At 36.6% G+C, this 17,044-nt stretch overlaps 1 protein-coding gene across 6 annotated transcripts; it reads right to left on the bottom strand.

The window, feature by feature from the left end:
* Positions 1-397: 397 nt before the first annotated feature.
* Positions 398-10,399, bottom strand: LOC131063933 (uncharacterized). 6 transcript variants are annotated; one of them, XM_057997914.2, is made up of 13 exons: positions 10,152-10,361; positions 9,746-10,018; positions 7,371-7,419; positions 6,399-6,863; positions 4,935-5,305; positions 4,591-4,830; positions 4,312-4,512; positions 4,107-4,181; positions 3,874-3,940; positions 2,546-3,743; positions 2,380-2,436; positions 1,269-1,352; positions 398-1,113 (listed from the first exon to the last, which is right to left on the bottom strand). In XM_057997914.2, exons 2-13 carry the CDS (start codon positions 10,013-10,015, stop codon positions 1,062-1,064), a joined length of 3,129 nt encoding a protein of 1,042 aa, XP_057853897.2. In that variant the 5' UTR covers positions 10,016-10,018; positions 10,152-10,361; the 3' UTR covers positions 398-1,061. The 6 variants fall into 6 exon arrangements, 5 of the variants coding, with proteins under 5 accessions (XP_057853897.2, XP_057853906.2, XP_057853892.2 ...); XM_057997923.2 differs by having other exon boundaries at positions 6,399-6,860; positions 9,746-10,399; XM_057997909.2 differs by having other exon boundaries at positions 9,746-10,360.
* Positions 10,400-17,044: the final 6,645 nt, after the last annotated feature.

Below are 17,044 nucleotides of genomic sequence, written 5' to 3'. Positions count from 1 at the left end.
CCCTTTCTCTGTTACGCGGAGAAGACAAAATCATTTGTTCAAGCTTATTTATTATTAGTATCTTTATATATTATGTATTATTACCATTTTAACCTACAAATAGTTGTAGAGTGAAACAATTCATCAAATAGCACCAAGTCCCATTGCGAATGGAACGAGGTTATAGTCCATGTATTTGTAGTTAAAACAGAATATTGCATCCCACATTTAGTAACTTCAAAGTAAGACTAGTTTCTATTGTTGGAAAGAGAAAAATCATAGGCATTACAAAAGTGTTTTTTTTAAATTATGCAATATGGCTCAAGGGCCTTTCAACTTCATGCTATGCTCGCATGCTGAAAGAACATTTTATCATCTAATTCCAAAACATTGGACTCTTGGAGACAGGCAACTTGGATGTCCAAAACACTCTACATAAAAAATTTCCAAAGACTACCTAACAGATTGACTCTGGAACTTCACAAGAGTTTACCCAACTGCATTGATGGGGTAATACCTTACTGAAATAAAATACCTTGCAAAATCTCCAACTGCATCATCTCAAGTAGTAATCCTCACAAAAGTAGAATATGCATTCAATAATGTTCAATAGACCCATTGAAACGGTATTTGCTTCATTGTGCAACAGCCCTAATACTGGAGTGCAAAGAGAAACAATCCCTTCATACAATTTGAATACGTGTCATAATACATTACTACTTGCAGACTCAAGGTTAGCAACATGTCAAAGAGGTGAGCAAGTGCTATCACTATTCTCAAAGTTGATGCAGAAACAGCAATTCCCTTACTATCATGTTGATTTTCCTATCCACCGCTCAGCAGTGATTGTAAGTTGTAACATTTCGGCAAGGATCAAGGATGCCATCACAGAGAGCTCAAACAAAAGCTCCTACGATTCATCCTTTAAGATGGTTGCTTTCTTTACTGCCTCTAAAAAATCACAACCAATATATTTTTCTTTGATAAAGAAATGTCACCACAATTGAACATTTCTTCCCATGTAATTTCTTGGAGAACCAGCTCAAGCTTATGTAATCCTCAGCTAAAATTCAGCATTCAGCTCATCTCCTCCTGCGAGCAGGTGATCGTGATCCTGATCTTGACTGCTTGCGCCTATAATTAACAAAAGTTAACATCATAAATCATAAAACTTGAACAAAAACTCACCTTTCACAACATACTGCATGGATCATCCATCCTATTGTTAATGTGTCGTCGATCTTACAAATTTTCATAAGCTATATTAAGGAAAATAGTCGGCCTCTTACCTGGCATCATGAGAAGGAAAAGGGGAATGCCTGCGATGAGAATGCCTGGCATGTGGTGAACGAGAACGAGACCGCGAAACTTGTCTAGAAATAACAATCATCATACTCATTGGGTAAGTTAAACAAATCTAGTTGTGAAGAAACTTCTTACCCCAGAAGAACCGACCTGCACATATGACTTGAAAGATTACAGAATTTAACACGCTAGGTGATACTTATGCCAATCTATACATATTCCATAACAATCACCATACTTCACTTTTTTGAGACATGCTATGTAGCATTTCGTACCTATTGGAATTACTAAAGAACAAAGAAGTTCTAATGCCAGAAAACATCTAATAAAATGAATTAATGGCATTTGGTACTTCTCTCAAATGGGAACAAAAAAATTCTGGTCATCCAATGAGAATCATTCTTTATATTTATACAATCTATCTGTTTGGCTTCTTAAACTTGCATTTTCTGTTTTTTATAGGAAGATGGATAAAAAGCAAAATCCAAACACTAAGATTTCTAGATATACATGAAGAAATCTCATCATTATTACCACTCGTGGCACTTCCAAGGCAAATCACAATTCTAGAATCACGGCCTATTTCTACATTGACGTGGTTTGTGAAGCAAGCAATGAGCTATTGTTTAATCTCTTAATATTAATAAAAGAGATCTTATTACAGAAAGCAATCTGATAAGATATGATGGAGCCTGAAAATTGATACTAGGTATTGTGCTTATTAGCAATTGTTATTAGTAATGAATCATCCCTTTGTGGTTATAAAATATCCATGTTTATCAAGTATATATGTTTTTCCAGTACTGAAACCGATGCACTATTGATAACAAGAACAGGCAATATCCATGGCTTGAGAATATAGAAATAGCATAGAAACTATTCAGAGAAAACGAACTGAAAAGCATTAAAGCAAAGCTATTTGTGAACTTGAGAATGCTTGTACAAAAACATCACCACTGTAAAATACCACAAGCAAAAAAGCAAGCCCTGTCTAACAAAGTTTTCAATAAGCTAGAGAGTAGAAATAGTCTTACACAAAAAATTCACAAATACTACAAAAATGTTACCCATCCCCTACAAAACATTCACTCGTACCTCTTTCGAGATCTGATAGGTGATGGTGATGAACTTCGCCTGCTTGACTGCAACCTCCTATAGCACATTAGAGTAATCAAATTGATTAGTAAAGATAAAAACCAATAATTAACTAACTGCTCACTGACATACCAGAAAAATATTGGAGGAAGAAGAAGTTCTCTACCTCCGTCTTGTTCTCTCTGTTCCTTCAGGCTCTGAACTACTATTATTGCTATCAAGCGAGTCAACCTTGCTGTTTCGACCTCTGCTGCTTACTGATGACGAGCGTTTCCTTCTCTTTCCAGTATCCTTCACATCTCTTTCTTTTCCTGTGCCATTCCTCTCACCCCTCTCTTTATCACTTCTCTTACTATTGTCAGTTGCCCTTTTCTCTCTAACATGATCCTTCTTCCTTTCCTTGTCATGTGTCCGTTCTGTATCCTTTCTCCCTTCTCTCTCTCGGATCTTTTCTTTATCACTTTTCTTGTCCACAGCTCTATTTTTCTCTCTGTCCTTTATCTTCTCTCTTTCCTTTTCTTTCTCTCTTTCTCTTCCCTTTTGTCCATCTTTTCCCCTCTCTCTGTCCCCTCGTTTCTCTTTCTCCTTTTCTCTCTCTCTTTCCCTCCCTTTATCCCCATCCTTCCTTTGCTGAACCAAATCATGTTGCTTGCCATCTCCTTTTCTGTTTTTCATTTCTCTTTCCTCAATTACTTCAGCTACACTCTTTCTAGTATCAGTCTTGTCAATTCCCTTACTTCTGCTTTCTTTATCCTTGAAATCATTTGACCTCCTTTTGTCGACTTCAACATCATTATGGTTATGTTTTAAATTTACTTGGTTTCTTTCGGAACCCTTGTCCAGAAATTTTTGAGTATTTTGGTTTAACATAGCCTTCAGATTTCCATGTTCCTCACCAGCTCTTCCAGTATCCTTGTGGACTGCTGTATCTTCATCATGTTCTTTAATCCTAGGATTATCTTTCTCATCGTCTGTATCACTTTTCTGATCATCTTTTGACTTTTCCCCTCTCGAATACTCGATAATATTTGATTCGTGTGGTCTTGACTGGCCCACATGATCCTCCATGTGTTCATTTTCTCCCAGCAGATTGGCATCTTGCTGCTCTGAAACATGAGATGAAACCTGCTGAGTTTGATCAGGCCCATCATCCTCATCATCAGATGCATAATTTGCAAGCCCAAGAACATTTCCACCAGGTGCACTTGAGCTTGAATTATCATCCTCCTCCCCACTGCCTGCAGTAGCATTGTTGGCTGAAACAACAACCTTTGTGGATACTGTTGTAGACTTAACTTGTGAAGGTGGAGGAGATGCCCTTGAAATTTTCATTCTCCCTCGATCATTTACAGGTTGCTTTTTAACTGAAATGCAAAAGGCAATGCTAATTTAAAATATGCTAAGAAAATTAACTCTACCAAGAGCACAAACACTAGTCATATCCAGAATGGCAAAAATGATTCAAATATAAAACAAAGAACCAAAAAAAACAACCTTGAATAATATTATCATCCTCATCAAGAACTTCTTGGGCGATTTCATCAAAAAGATCATCAGTCACCTGGGGCCAAACAAAAGATAAGGAACAGTCAATAAAGCTATTTGGTAAAGAACAAGTATAAAACAAACAAGAACAAATGCATCACAGAAAGCCATGCAAATGAAAAATAATAACTAAATAATGAAAGTCGTTGCAACAAAGTAAAAAGGGAGCCACTGCAGCTAACCTTCTTCAATACTTCAGTCAATACACGTTTAATTTCCTGATTGATTGCAGCAGTCCTGGTTGCTTCCACCTCATCCTTTAAATCAAGCCAGGGCAACATTAACTAGAGTTAGATATACCACTATAAAGGTTTTATGATATCAAAATTTTGTCAAGTGTAATTTTGTTTAGTCTAGAAGTCTCAGTTCCTGAAAATTCAGGCAAACCTCTTCATCTTCATCATCGCTAGAACGGTGTGAATCAACACTTTTGATATCTGTATAATCAGATTTCTGAAATGAATGATTTAGATCCTCAGATTCACTTGCACGAAAAGAATCCTCTGATGCATGGCCCAGTGCTGAGGTATTTGCTACAACAGCAGCCTTCTTTTTCAATTCTTCTCTTAGCCAATTAGGCACAGAAGCCTGCACCTCAAAAACCTCCTATATAAATTAAAGGTCAAGAAGACTATTACAAAATAACAATATAAGAGAGCACGTCACCTTCTTGGGGCGCTCAGGAACACCAAAGGCCCCATTATTGTCTCCCATAAAAGCAGGCCCGACCATTCCTAGTTGTCCAGGTGGTAGACTAGGGCTCAGTGGTCCCATGCCAAAAGACACACCAATTGGTGGCATATTTGGACGGAATCCAGGCCCAGGTTGTGGACCGGGAACCCTCCCAAACAAATGTGCTGGATGCCCATGGATTGGATGAGGTATGGGCGTATATGGATGTTCAAACTAATAATCCAATTAAAAGAATCAGTGTCTAGGGCAATGCACAAATTTCAAGCAGAAATTGCACGGCAAAGGCCTGTGCGCCTATGAAAATCAATATACAATACCTGATGATTCAACGATATTGCAGGAGGAACAGGTGGAAATGGTCCCAACTGAGTCCAGCCAGGCACTGAGGACGCTGGCCCATTGTACTCTTGACCATCACTTGCCACTGTTTGTACAGGCTGCAAATAGCTGGATTGCTGATGTTGGTGATAATCTTGAGCATCACGTTCAAATTCTGGTTGTTGATGACTGACTTCAGGAACAGGGGCCTCTTGCTGATCAGAATATGTAAAATGAGGCTGCTCAATTGGCTGTGATGTTGAATTTGAATGCATTTGTGCCTGTAACATATACTCATCTTGTTGCAAATCAACAGATGATGACAATGGTGAATTTAAAGTTGGCATTTGCTTAGCTTGTTCTTCAAAACCTGTAAAGACGTGTCATTGTTAATCATGTGCAACCAAGAAAGATTATCGGAACTGCATGAATTTATAATTCTTCAACAATTTTGCCACCCACTGAATATTAGTATTTAATGAAAAACGCCATTAAAAATGAATGTGACTGTCACATAACCCAAAAAATTATTTTATTGAAATTAAGTGAACCTTGAGAGAGGCATATTGAGTTTTCTGATTAGATAAAGGATTCTTATCCGAGCAATCAACAAAAATCCTTAAAAATATAGAAAACTAATTTTCCACCTCAATGGCTAGCAGAAGAGGAGACTTGTTATAGCATATACAGCCAGATGACCACAAAAGGAAGAACATTCCACTATCTAAAAAACCATTGATGAAAATGCTTACTGTCAAATTATAGTTATAAAAACAAAAAAAATCTGTAGAAGACAATATTGCCATAAGTTGTATCAAAAAAACCATCCAGTATTAAATTCATGTTATGCAAATGCATTGATGAAAATGCTTACTGTCAAATTATAGTTATAAAAACAAAAACAATCTGTAGAAGACAGTATTGCCCTAAGTTGTATCAAAAAAACCATCCAGTATTAAATTCATGTTATGCAAATGCTGGTGTTAGGTTGGACAAGTCTCAAATAAAAATAATTAATATTTAGCAGCTAACAATATGCCACAAGTTGGTAAGACTTTCATACTTAACGATGGATAAGAGCTTGAAATAGAGCCCACGTTTTATGTCGTAGTAGGTAAAGAGATAGAAGGCAGTTTTAGCTTTATAAATATTGTTTGAACAAGCAACAAATAGTGTTTTAAAATTACATAGATACCTCAACACAAAGAGATAGCTCAATAACAATGAGTTCATTACATATAATATGCTATTAAGTTATCAGCTCGTTAGGAAAGAAGAGGAAGTCTATTAATCTTCTGAAGCAAAAGTGACTTATAGAACTAATACTGCATTACATGGAATATATTATTAGAAAAGAAGATTGACCATACTAAGTATACTTCCAACAAAGCCAGGCCACATCTTACAGAAAGAACATAAAATTTAAGCTAAATCAGAATAGGTTAAATTAAAGTAAATGGTACCTGGAACCGAGGAATAACTCCTGGGCATTTCTTGTGAATAATTAGCAGTGGTGATAGGAATGGATCCTTGAGACGATATACCCGAAGCATTTTGCTCTTGAATTGTAACATCATCTTTTGATCCATAAGATGTAAACACATCCGAGATGTACGAAGATGACACATCATTAGGATAATGAGATGAAGAATCCTGAACCTGATTTGCAGTGATATTTGGGGTAGATACTGCAGGTGGTTGAACAGATTGATGACCCAATGCTGGGAAAGAGGGTTGCTGAACTTCAGCAAACTGAGTGTGAAATGGCTGAGAATAATGACCTTGGTAAACTTGATGCTCAACTGGCCTATTTATAGGTGCAAACTGAGATTGTGCCTGCTGAGATTCCATAGCTGCCTTACCCGCTGCCCATGCTCTTGCTTTAGCAGCCCAATCATCTTCATTGTTGACTCCTGTGCTGTTACCTGCTACATGTCCAATTTGAAACATAAGCTATAGAACAAATATAGCTCCAATGCAGACAAAGGGTTAAAAAAGCAAACAAATGAGCTTCAAAAAATCATAAGAGTAACAACTCCTTCTGAACAATCTCCCCATTACATGGACAAAATGTAAATCTCTTACTAATCAATCCTAAAGATTTAATCAAAAGATGCTAACAATAAACATTGATTTTGCCATAGAGAGCACAATAAGCCCACAAGTCCTTGATAAAGTAGAAAAGATGTTCATGACTGGACCAAAGTGGATATGGTAAGGACAAAATTGTACAATATGAGCAATAACGAAATAGAAAAGCATGATATTAAATAACATCCGCACCATTCATTGAATAGAAGGCAATTCAATCTAAAGTTGATAGCAAAAAAGCTCAAGTGAATGTCTAAAGATAAAAACAAAAAAGATAGAATGATCATTTTAAAAACCTTGTAATGGAAAGAAAACCATTATTTTTTTTCTTTGTAAGCAACTACCTGTGAACTCCCAGGGTGGTTGATGGCTCCAGCCTGGATTTGCCCAAGCCTGCAGCAAAGCAATTGAAATCCAGTAAATTAGCTTGCACATATTAACTTTATTGCCCATACACTCCAGAAGAATATTCATCAGCAGTAGACATATTTACAACCAAATTTCTTGTTCACAAAAAGCAATATGGCAGAACACAACCAAAGTGCAATTAAACTAAAATCAACGAGGAATAACAAAAGTTCCAATTGCTCCTTTACTGAACTCCACCAGCCTTCCCCCAAGCCGAAGCAAATTGTACCTTGCTCCTCTACTGAAACCTGGATGGCTGAAAATGCACATCCATAGTTGCCTAGGAAAGCCTACTGAAACACAGATTAGCAAATATGCACATCCATGGCCAAGCATACTGAATCAATGTCCTGAATCAGGCTGAGACAACCTCATGCACAAAGTCTGAAACTGAAATTCCCTTTCTGTGTAGAGAAATTTAGAATTGCTGGCATCCGCATTTCCACCAAAACAAATCTCAGCAGTCAGATTTTATTTCAGTATTCAAGACCCAAGTCAGCCAGTCAATGTCATAGAATGCACAAGGACAGCAGCATGAGAGTCTTATGGATATATTGATTTTGGTAAGACATTACAAGAGGGTACTGATTATACCCATTCCTAAGTAAAAATTTGAAATTTCTTCCCTATGAGAAAAATTTTCCTTGAAAAAGACCATTTATTCAACTCAAATCTCAAAATACCAATCCAGAGCCTTCAGCGAGGACCTTACAACATTTTGGTTTATTGTAAACTATCTCAAATGGATGTTCAAGTCTTTAAGATTGATTAGCATAAGAACACACTATTGTAAATTTAAACATATTTTCATATTGAAATCTGGCTTTCAAATTAGGTGCTTGCTTCAGTATTTTTAATTTTTAACAAATCACAATTTACTCCTTCCATTCTATCCCCTTTATAAAAAATCTGCCAATCTAGTTTTTGATAAAATCTAATTATATCAAATTGAGCAGACAAAAGCTATTCCCAAAACAACCCTTAAAAAGATAATAGATACAAATCAGGAAAAAAAAGGGTTTAGCCACAACATACCTTGTATAAACCCTATATTTTAACCTAAGAAGAAACTTCCAAAATGTTACAAACAGTTCTAACCAAACCATACTAACTGCAAAAACCCTATTTTAACGTGAGATAGAAACCAAACCATATGTTGAACAGTGATATCACTTGCAACCCTAAAAACAACAATAATTAAAAACCGGCACATTGCACCAGGCATCTCCAGACTGATGACAATGGAAAGAATAACTAAATCTATGTATCAAACAGAGAGCACAAAAAACCTTTAAGGGATGGAGCTAAAATCGAAGGAGCAAATGAAGTGTTGAAATCATATAATCTACTCAACAAGACAGAGTTCAAGATAGCACCCAGCAACGAAGAATCAACCTACAGTTTTCTTAAGCAAAAAATTAATCTTGTCTGTCACAGGACATTCCATTGTAGAATTCGAATTTGAATTCTAACGAAACACAACTTTGCATCTTTCACTCATTAAATTTATACAAATTTCATTTTATCTCGTCCATCACATTCCCTTGGAATATGGCTCGTAACAGCAAAATTAGCCAATCCTAGTCGTTATTGCAATTTATATATTCAAAGTCGTCAAGAATCAAGATAGCTGCATGTAAAGTGGAACAAAATTATCATCAAGGGGGACGCCAATTTAGATTTTTAATATTCTTTTCACATATTTGCGTTTCTGACAAAAAAAATATCTGGAAACAACTGTGTTCATGTCCTATTTCAATAATGACGCTGCATATCCAACTTCTAGAGCCCTCTTCAGGTACAAATGGTTCTAAAAATATAACATGAACACATTTGTTTCCAAATATATACTTGCCAGATATACCACTTTATAATGTCAAACTTGTTAATTTTATATACAGAGGAAAACCTAAATAGGATAGTAATACAAAACCTGCAAGAAGTACGGAGAGAAGTTTTTAGTAAAACCCTAGCAGACGCACAAACCCTAATTTTTAAATCTTTCAAGAGGCAAAGCCCATTTGCTCTAAATTTTTTTATATCAGCGCCAAAATATGTCAAAGAATACGTAAGGAATATTTTAGTAAAACCTTAACAGGAACACGAACACTCTAAATTACAGAATAATTTTTTTAGTAAAACCATAATTTTTAAATCTTTCACGAACAAAATGCCCGTATGCTAAAATTCCATCAGTGACATAATATGCCAGTGGGGAAAGCACGAGCATACTTGATTATGCTCATTATAATAGAGAATTCTATGCATTAAAGGGAGAAGAAAATCAACAACGCTGTGTAAAGATTGTCACCTGATCCGGTTGAGCATACATGTGAGTAACCTGATGGGGCGGCATAGGCCGTTGTGGAGGAGGCGGCGGCAGAGGGTAATGTTGATTCAATACTTGACCATAGTGATCTAATGGCGGGGGTGGAGCCCACTGCTGCTGCTGCGCTCCTGGATACTGAAACTGCGCCTGCCCTGGATACCACCCCGCCTGTTGTTGCTGCTGTTGCTGATGGGGATCGATCATTGGTCTCATCGCCCTGTGATTTTGCTGTACGGCGTCCATGTTTTCCATTCACTGGAGAAACAATTAAAAAAAAATGAACCCCCTTCTTCGTAGATGAAAAACCCTGTGTATCAACGAGGACCGACCGACAAAACGCGATAGAAAGGAATTCTATTCGATAAAATTTTGGGTTTTTATTTACTACCCTTATCGCGTGTTTCTTGAAAGCTCTCAATGCTCCATGAAGGTACCTGGAGAAAATTTTTAGTTACAGTTCCATTTTCTCGATCTGAATTGTATTTCTTTTGTTTATTTTACTGCTAAATGTCGTACTATGATTGCGGTGTATCAGCGTCCGCTCCCTGTTGAAATAGGGTTGTTCTCCATTCCCTTGAAAGTTATCTAAATTTATATTTGAAGGAACCAAGAATAGATATTTCTTGGAATAAAATCTAAAGATAATAATCAGCCAAAGGAAGTGTCTTTTGATATAAATTTAGAAGTGAAATAATTTAGGCTTATTTTTATTGGTGAGTTCTACATTAATTTCAAGCTTATTTTTTATATTTTTTTCACAAGGGAGAATTAGTAGGGGTAGTTAGGTGACTTCAAGCTCGCACTGGTTAGGACGCTTATTATTCAAGACAAGGGGCTACAAGGGAGAATCGATACGGCTTCAAGCTCACAACAGTTAGAATGTTCACTACTCAAGACAAGGTGTGCCCCCTATAAACCTCTTAGGGTATAGACTAGGCCTAAACAAGCCTACAACCAAGTAAACCCAAGCAGAAAGAATCAACCTCAACCTCGAGACCAATATGGGATGAATATTTTGTGTGGGTGTTCTTATTTTGAATATTGTTGTAAATATATTTGTTAAGGTAAAAAGTGTATTTTATATTTTATTTTGTTTATATGATTTTGTGTGGGTGTTCTTAGTATAGTATTCTATTATATTATTTTGATCAATTTCATGCTTTTATTGAATCCATGTTCATGTTTTAGAAACATCTCATTTTTGCTAAAGCATTTTTTGTGTGTCTGTAAGTAAAGAGTTATACTAATCAAAAAATTATGGTTACAAAAAAATGCCACATTAGCATTATAGATATTGAGAATCCCTTCCCCTACCTTCAAGTGACACTCAAATCCAACACATGATGAACAGCCCAAGCCTCGCAAATAGTTACAAAACTTATCAATAGCGACAATCTAGCAAAAAGTTGGTAAATGCCTTAACATTGAGACCCTTGAATTGCTAAATTAGGGCACAACTCTACACAAAATTGAAAGGTCGTGGAGCCTTGAATCTAAAGGTCTCAGGTACCAGTTCGAACCCTCAACCATTGTCACACTGGAAACTCTCGATCCTTCAAAGGGGCCCAATACAAATCATCCACATAATACTTGTTAATATGAACTGACAATAATATTGCCCACCATTCGAGCAAAATGTGCCCTACCAAATGATAATATACCAATCCATAGTACCCTAAAGCAACAAGTTATAGATATAACCTCTCTGAATCCACAACCACAAACTTACAATCAACATACAGTCACCATCACAAAAAGAAAGGAGTTGTCGTTCATCCAAAATCCATAAGAAGTTGATCCAAATGTGACCAATGGATAAATTCAATAATAAACAAAGAATCACATCCAAAATCACCCTAGTCTAGCACCTAACCACCTCGGATGCACCTCCAATTCATCCATTATAATGGTAAGCGAGGAGTTTTCATTCTTATTTGCTTCCCAAAACACATAGTCAACCTAAAAAAATTTAAATGCATGAGTGATTTGGATGGCTTCATCCAATGATGCTTGAAGTTTCCACTTAACTATATTTGTTTTGTCTCATAGCATTAATAACCAGTGACGAATCACCTTCAGCTACCTCTTAACTCAAGCCCAAATCTTAGCATTCTTTCAGCCCAATGCTTAATGCCTTAACCTCTGCTATGTTGTTGATTCCCAGGGGAAATGGTATGGCCAATTTACTTACAAGTTTTTCATTATGTTGGTGTAATTATTTATGCTTATAGGATATAATTACACTTTACTTGAGTTGACTTAGGATAATGCATTTCATTGTAGTTTGGATATGAAACACTTAGGGAAGTGTGCACATAGGGATGATGCTTGCTGGAGAAATTCCCAATCGGAGGCATCATTTTCTGCAGTATTCTACAAGGCATCTTGTTGGTAGCATCATCTTCATGTTTCCAAATTTGCAGTACATCATGTTGTATGCTCTTGCATGAGCAATGTACTCACACTAAAATAAAGTGCTACACCTCTTTGTATCTTGTCATTGATGACATATTTGATGTAATCCTCTTGTACACCATAGAATAGGAATATTCATGCGAGACTTTTATTCTCTAGTTGAGAAAGTATTTGGATCAAGTACATATTCTATTAGTGCTCATCCGTTTGTTTCCTTGTGAGACTTGGTGCATGGCTCTCGTTGAGACTTAGATCGTACACATTTGTGCATGGCTCCCATGAGACTTTGATTTTACCAGTATTTCTACCATTACGAGTATCCAAGTGATTCTCAAACCAGGTTGTCTCCATGCCTAATCTTTACCATGTTGCAGTGAGTGATTCATCGTCATCGATGTTGGTACTTGGTTTTATCACACTTTGACATTATTGGTGCAGCATTGGCTCTCTTTCTTCCTAATGGGGATGTATTTTGGTCAACATCTTAGACCATCCTTCAGGAGATTCTACATTGAGGGGGGCCTTCATGGTTTCTCTTCTTCTCTCTTATGGGGGGGACTTTTTCCTCACATGAGGTTTTGTTCTTCTCATTCATCTTTGAGAGCATTGTGTGCTTTCATCATCTCTCTTTTGTGGGGGAGTTTTTTCCCATTGGGTTTTTCTCTCTTTCTTTGTTTGTGAGAGATTGCATTGGTTTTCATGCATTTGCATTTGTACATGGGTACCTAACACGACCTTGTAGTCAGGACCCATCTAGCATTGTTAACTTAAGTGCATTCCCCTGAGTTGCACTTGAGGGGGGTGTTGGTGTAATTATTTATTCTTATAGGATATAATTACACTTTACTTTAGTTGACTTAGGATAATGCATTTCATCATAGTTTGGATATGAGACACTTAGGGAAGTGTGCACATAGGGATGATGCTTATAGGAGAAATTCCACCTTTTGTGGTCTTATCTTGTTTTTACATTACACCTTATGTGGGTGATCCACGTCTTGTGGAATATTTTATTATTTCTCCTACCTACCCCTACCTACCCTTGTTTCTCATTGAGCCACATGTTATGATTGTGTGCTCACATATTCATATGGCCTTGCCTTTATAAGCAGGCTCATCTACATTGTATGTAACAATTTTGATGATCCAGTTGATCAGTATTTTGCATCATTGATAGGAATACAGTTTATTCTTGTCATATGTCATTCTCTCTTATTTGTGCTATTAATTGGACTCTAGATTTTGGCAAATTCTCACACATTCCAATCCCTAATAATGCATCTAGCGCCAAATACCCTTGGATTCCCACAAGATGTCCCATCAAAATTAATTTTATACCATCCCAAATCTAGTTTTTGTCATTTTGCCTTATCTCTTAGAGCTCTAGTCTTAGGCACCCCATGTCCATGAATAGGGGGCTTCCTTAGTCCAAACCAATTTCTTTTCATTTTTGCATCCCAATTTTAAAAAGAATAACCTCCACCATACTACTCTTTAAGTCTGCCATTTGCTTCTTTCACTATAAATGTCTCTACCTTGTTTAAAAAGGAGTATTGATTTATCTTGAAAAACTCTTCGATTACGCTTCCTTTAGAGCTCCCATATTAAGATAGAGGGGCAAATAATCCATGAGCAGGAGTAGGTTTCTCTAGTATGCAACAAAGGCCAAGACTAAAACAAGCTAAGAATGTCCCCAAGTAATTTCATTGCCCAACTTATTTAGCACATAACCACCTCCAACACTCTTGTGTAAAAGGGTATCCCAAAAGCAAGTGTTCTATAGTTTCATATTTCTTCCTACATAATTCACATTTGGAAGGGCCATGGTAACCCAATTTCCTAGACTTATTAGCAATCAAAATTTTCTTATGAATCGAAACCCAAAATAATACTCCTACATTTGGTAAAACATAACCTATGCCTACAAATATTGATGGGATCCTCACCCCATCTTGGTTCAATTCAGATTCAAGCAATATATATCTATCCTTGGCACTATATTTTCCAAACTTTGAGCCACTCCATATAATAGTGCCATGCCCTTCCCTCAACACTGCCAATTTATCTTGCAAAACTATTTTCAAATCGGCAACATTAGCCATGGGTAACCCTAAATTATCAAAATATTTCCATTTCTTTCTTAGCACTCCATCCACTATGCTAATATGCAAATAATATTTAACCTTTGCCCCCAATGTTGGATCGATAGTGTCTTAGTATCATGCATATCCACCAAATTACCAATGCTTAGATAGCCACACCATGAATCATCTCAAAGGCTAGTCGATCTGCCATCATGGATATACGATGTTAAAAAAAAATTGATAAGAGATTTGCAATCCACCATGAAGTTCCAAATCTAAGACCCTTTTGGGGGGTTGTCAGTGGTTAAAATATTGAAAGCGTCATTATCTTCCAAATACGTGTACTACAGTATTTTGACCTAAATTTCAACTATAAACTCCTAAACATCATCCATATTAACTTTGCACCAACTGCCTTATTCTCAAGGTTTATTTTCTTGAGCCAACGTCACCCATCTCCTTTAGTCTGCAAATATTTTCCCATGCGATCAAAGAATTATTTGATTCAACACTCCCAATCCAAAAGAATTTCCTCATGTGCTAATTAAGTTTCTTATTTACCCTTGCTTATAAGAAAGGTAAGACAATTGATAAGTGAGAATGGAGGATAGAATAGCCTTCAACATAATGATGCACCAAGTCCATGAAAGCCATTGAGCTCTCCAAGAGGTTGCCCTATTGGCTTGTTGTTATATGGAGCCTAATCAGACTCAGAATTTAAATTTTCCCTACTTCTATCGGTGCAGTTTCCCCCCATATTTTTCAACGGGGGTTTAGGGGCAACACCCCCAAGATGGGGTCAAGGGGCAACGCCCCTGGCGCACTCCCAAGGCGGGGTCGAGGGGCGATGCCCCACGAGGCCAAAAAGACTTATTATTTTATAAAGGCGTTGGGTGTTATTTTTCTATTAGCTGACATGTTATAACCCTAATTTTGTAACCGACAAAAGTCTTGATAAAAAGGCTAAGGGTTAGGGTTTTCTATAGAGAATTTTGTAGCATTTTGCAATGATATTGAGTTGCAAGGGGATTGTTGGTTGTAATCGGTTTTGATTTACTGGATAATAATATTGGATTCTCTGTTTTGTGGATGTAGCTTGAGATTGAGTGAACCACATTAAATATTGTTTATATCGGCATGGTTTCCCCCCATATTATTCGACGGGGGTTTGGGGGCAGCACCCCCAAGATGGGGTCAAGGGGTAGTGCCCCTGGCGCACTCCTAGGGCAGGGTTGAGGGGTAGCACCCCACGATGCCAAAAAGACTTATTATTTTATAAAGGCATCAGGTGTTATTTTTCTATTGGCTGACATGTTGTAACCCTAATTTTGTAACTGACATAAGTCATGATAAAAAGGCTAAGGGTTAGGGTTTTCTGTAGATAATTTTGTAGCATTTTGCACCAATATTGAGTTGCAAGGGGATTGTTGGTTGTAATCGGTTTTGATTTGCTGGATAATAATATTAGACTCTCTGTTTGGTGGATGCAGCTTGAGATTGGTGAACCATGTTAAATATTGTTGCTTCATTGTTATTATTTATGTGTTTTTCATTCTTGTGTTTAATATTTATCTACATATAATTGATATTTTTTGCATGCAATTCCTAACATGGCCACCCTTTCACATATGGACTCTTAAAATTTGTTGGTTTTGACTCATTTATCTAATGGCATACTTAAGTATGTGCACAAAAGTTACCCACTTTTAAAGCCCAATAACCTTTATATATCTTGCTCCTTTCTTGTAGGTGCAAAGAAGAATACAATTTTTTATTTATTTTCCCCCACCTTTTGACTTGAAGCTTTGAAATAAAGACCGAGTATACCTTTTAAAATTCACGCTTCTTATCATTTAGTTTCTCCAAACAATAGTGTCATCAACAAATTATTGATGGATTATGGGTGCCCTCTTGCTTGTTACCTCGATCCCTTCTAGTTCCCCCTAGAGAGAGCATCTTTGATACATTTACCCAAATCCTCTACCATTGTGATGAAAGAAAGGGAGAAAGTGGATCACCCTATCTAATTCCTCTCAAGGATTCAAAGAAACATTCAAGTGTTTCATTCACTAATACCGAGAATATGGAACTAGCAATCCACTTGAAGACCCAATCAAGCCACTCTTTATTGAACCCAAAATCTTCAAACACTTTCAAAAGGAATCTCCAGTCAACTCTGTCATATGCCTTTCTAATATCTAATTTCACCAACATGTTTGGTTTTTTAATTTTTTTAATTGAATGCAAAACTTCTTGGGCTATAATGATCTCGTCCAATATTGATTTGCCAGGATGAATCCAATTTTCTCATCTAAAATGATGCTTGGTAAAATAATTTTGATCTTGTTTGAGTCTTCAATCGCCTTTGTGATGTCCTTCCCAGTCAACTCCCAACTCTACTAAAATAAAGCAACTAGAAAACTATCAAGGCCAGTGGTCTTGTCTAGGTGTAATTCAAATATTTTTATTTTAATCTCTTCCTCCTTGAATCTAGCTTTAAGCATTTGATTTTATTCTGCAAATTTGATAAGTCTAGGTACATTCTCCAAAATTTGCCATTGAGAATGCATATCAAATCTATTAAAATTATTCAAAAGCTCCCTAAAGTAGTCAATGGCTACATTTTTTATAGCCTCTATATCCTCCACTATGGTACCACCACTCAACCTGATTTGTTGATTGTGTTGTTGAGTTTGTGTGCTTTGACATTGTTGTTAAAGAATTTAATTCTTATCACTATTCTTTATCCATACTTCCCTTGACTTTTGTCTCCAAAATATTT

Source organism: Cryptomeria japonica, chromosome 3 (assembly GCF_030272615.1).
Source record: "Cryptomeria japonica chromosome 3, Sugi_1.0, whole genome shotgun sequence".
In the NCBI taxonomy this organism is placed as follows: domain Eukaryota; kingdom Viridiplantae; phylum Streptophyta; class Pinopsida; order Cupressales; family Cupressaceae; genus Cryptomeria; species Cryptomeria japonica.
Note: the sequence above shows the minus strand (reverse complement) of the source record. Positions and strands in the feature narration are given on the sequence as shown.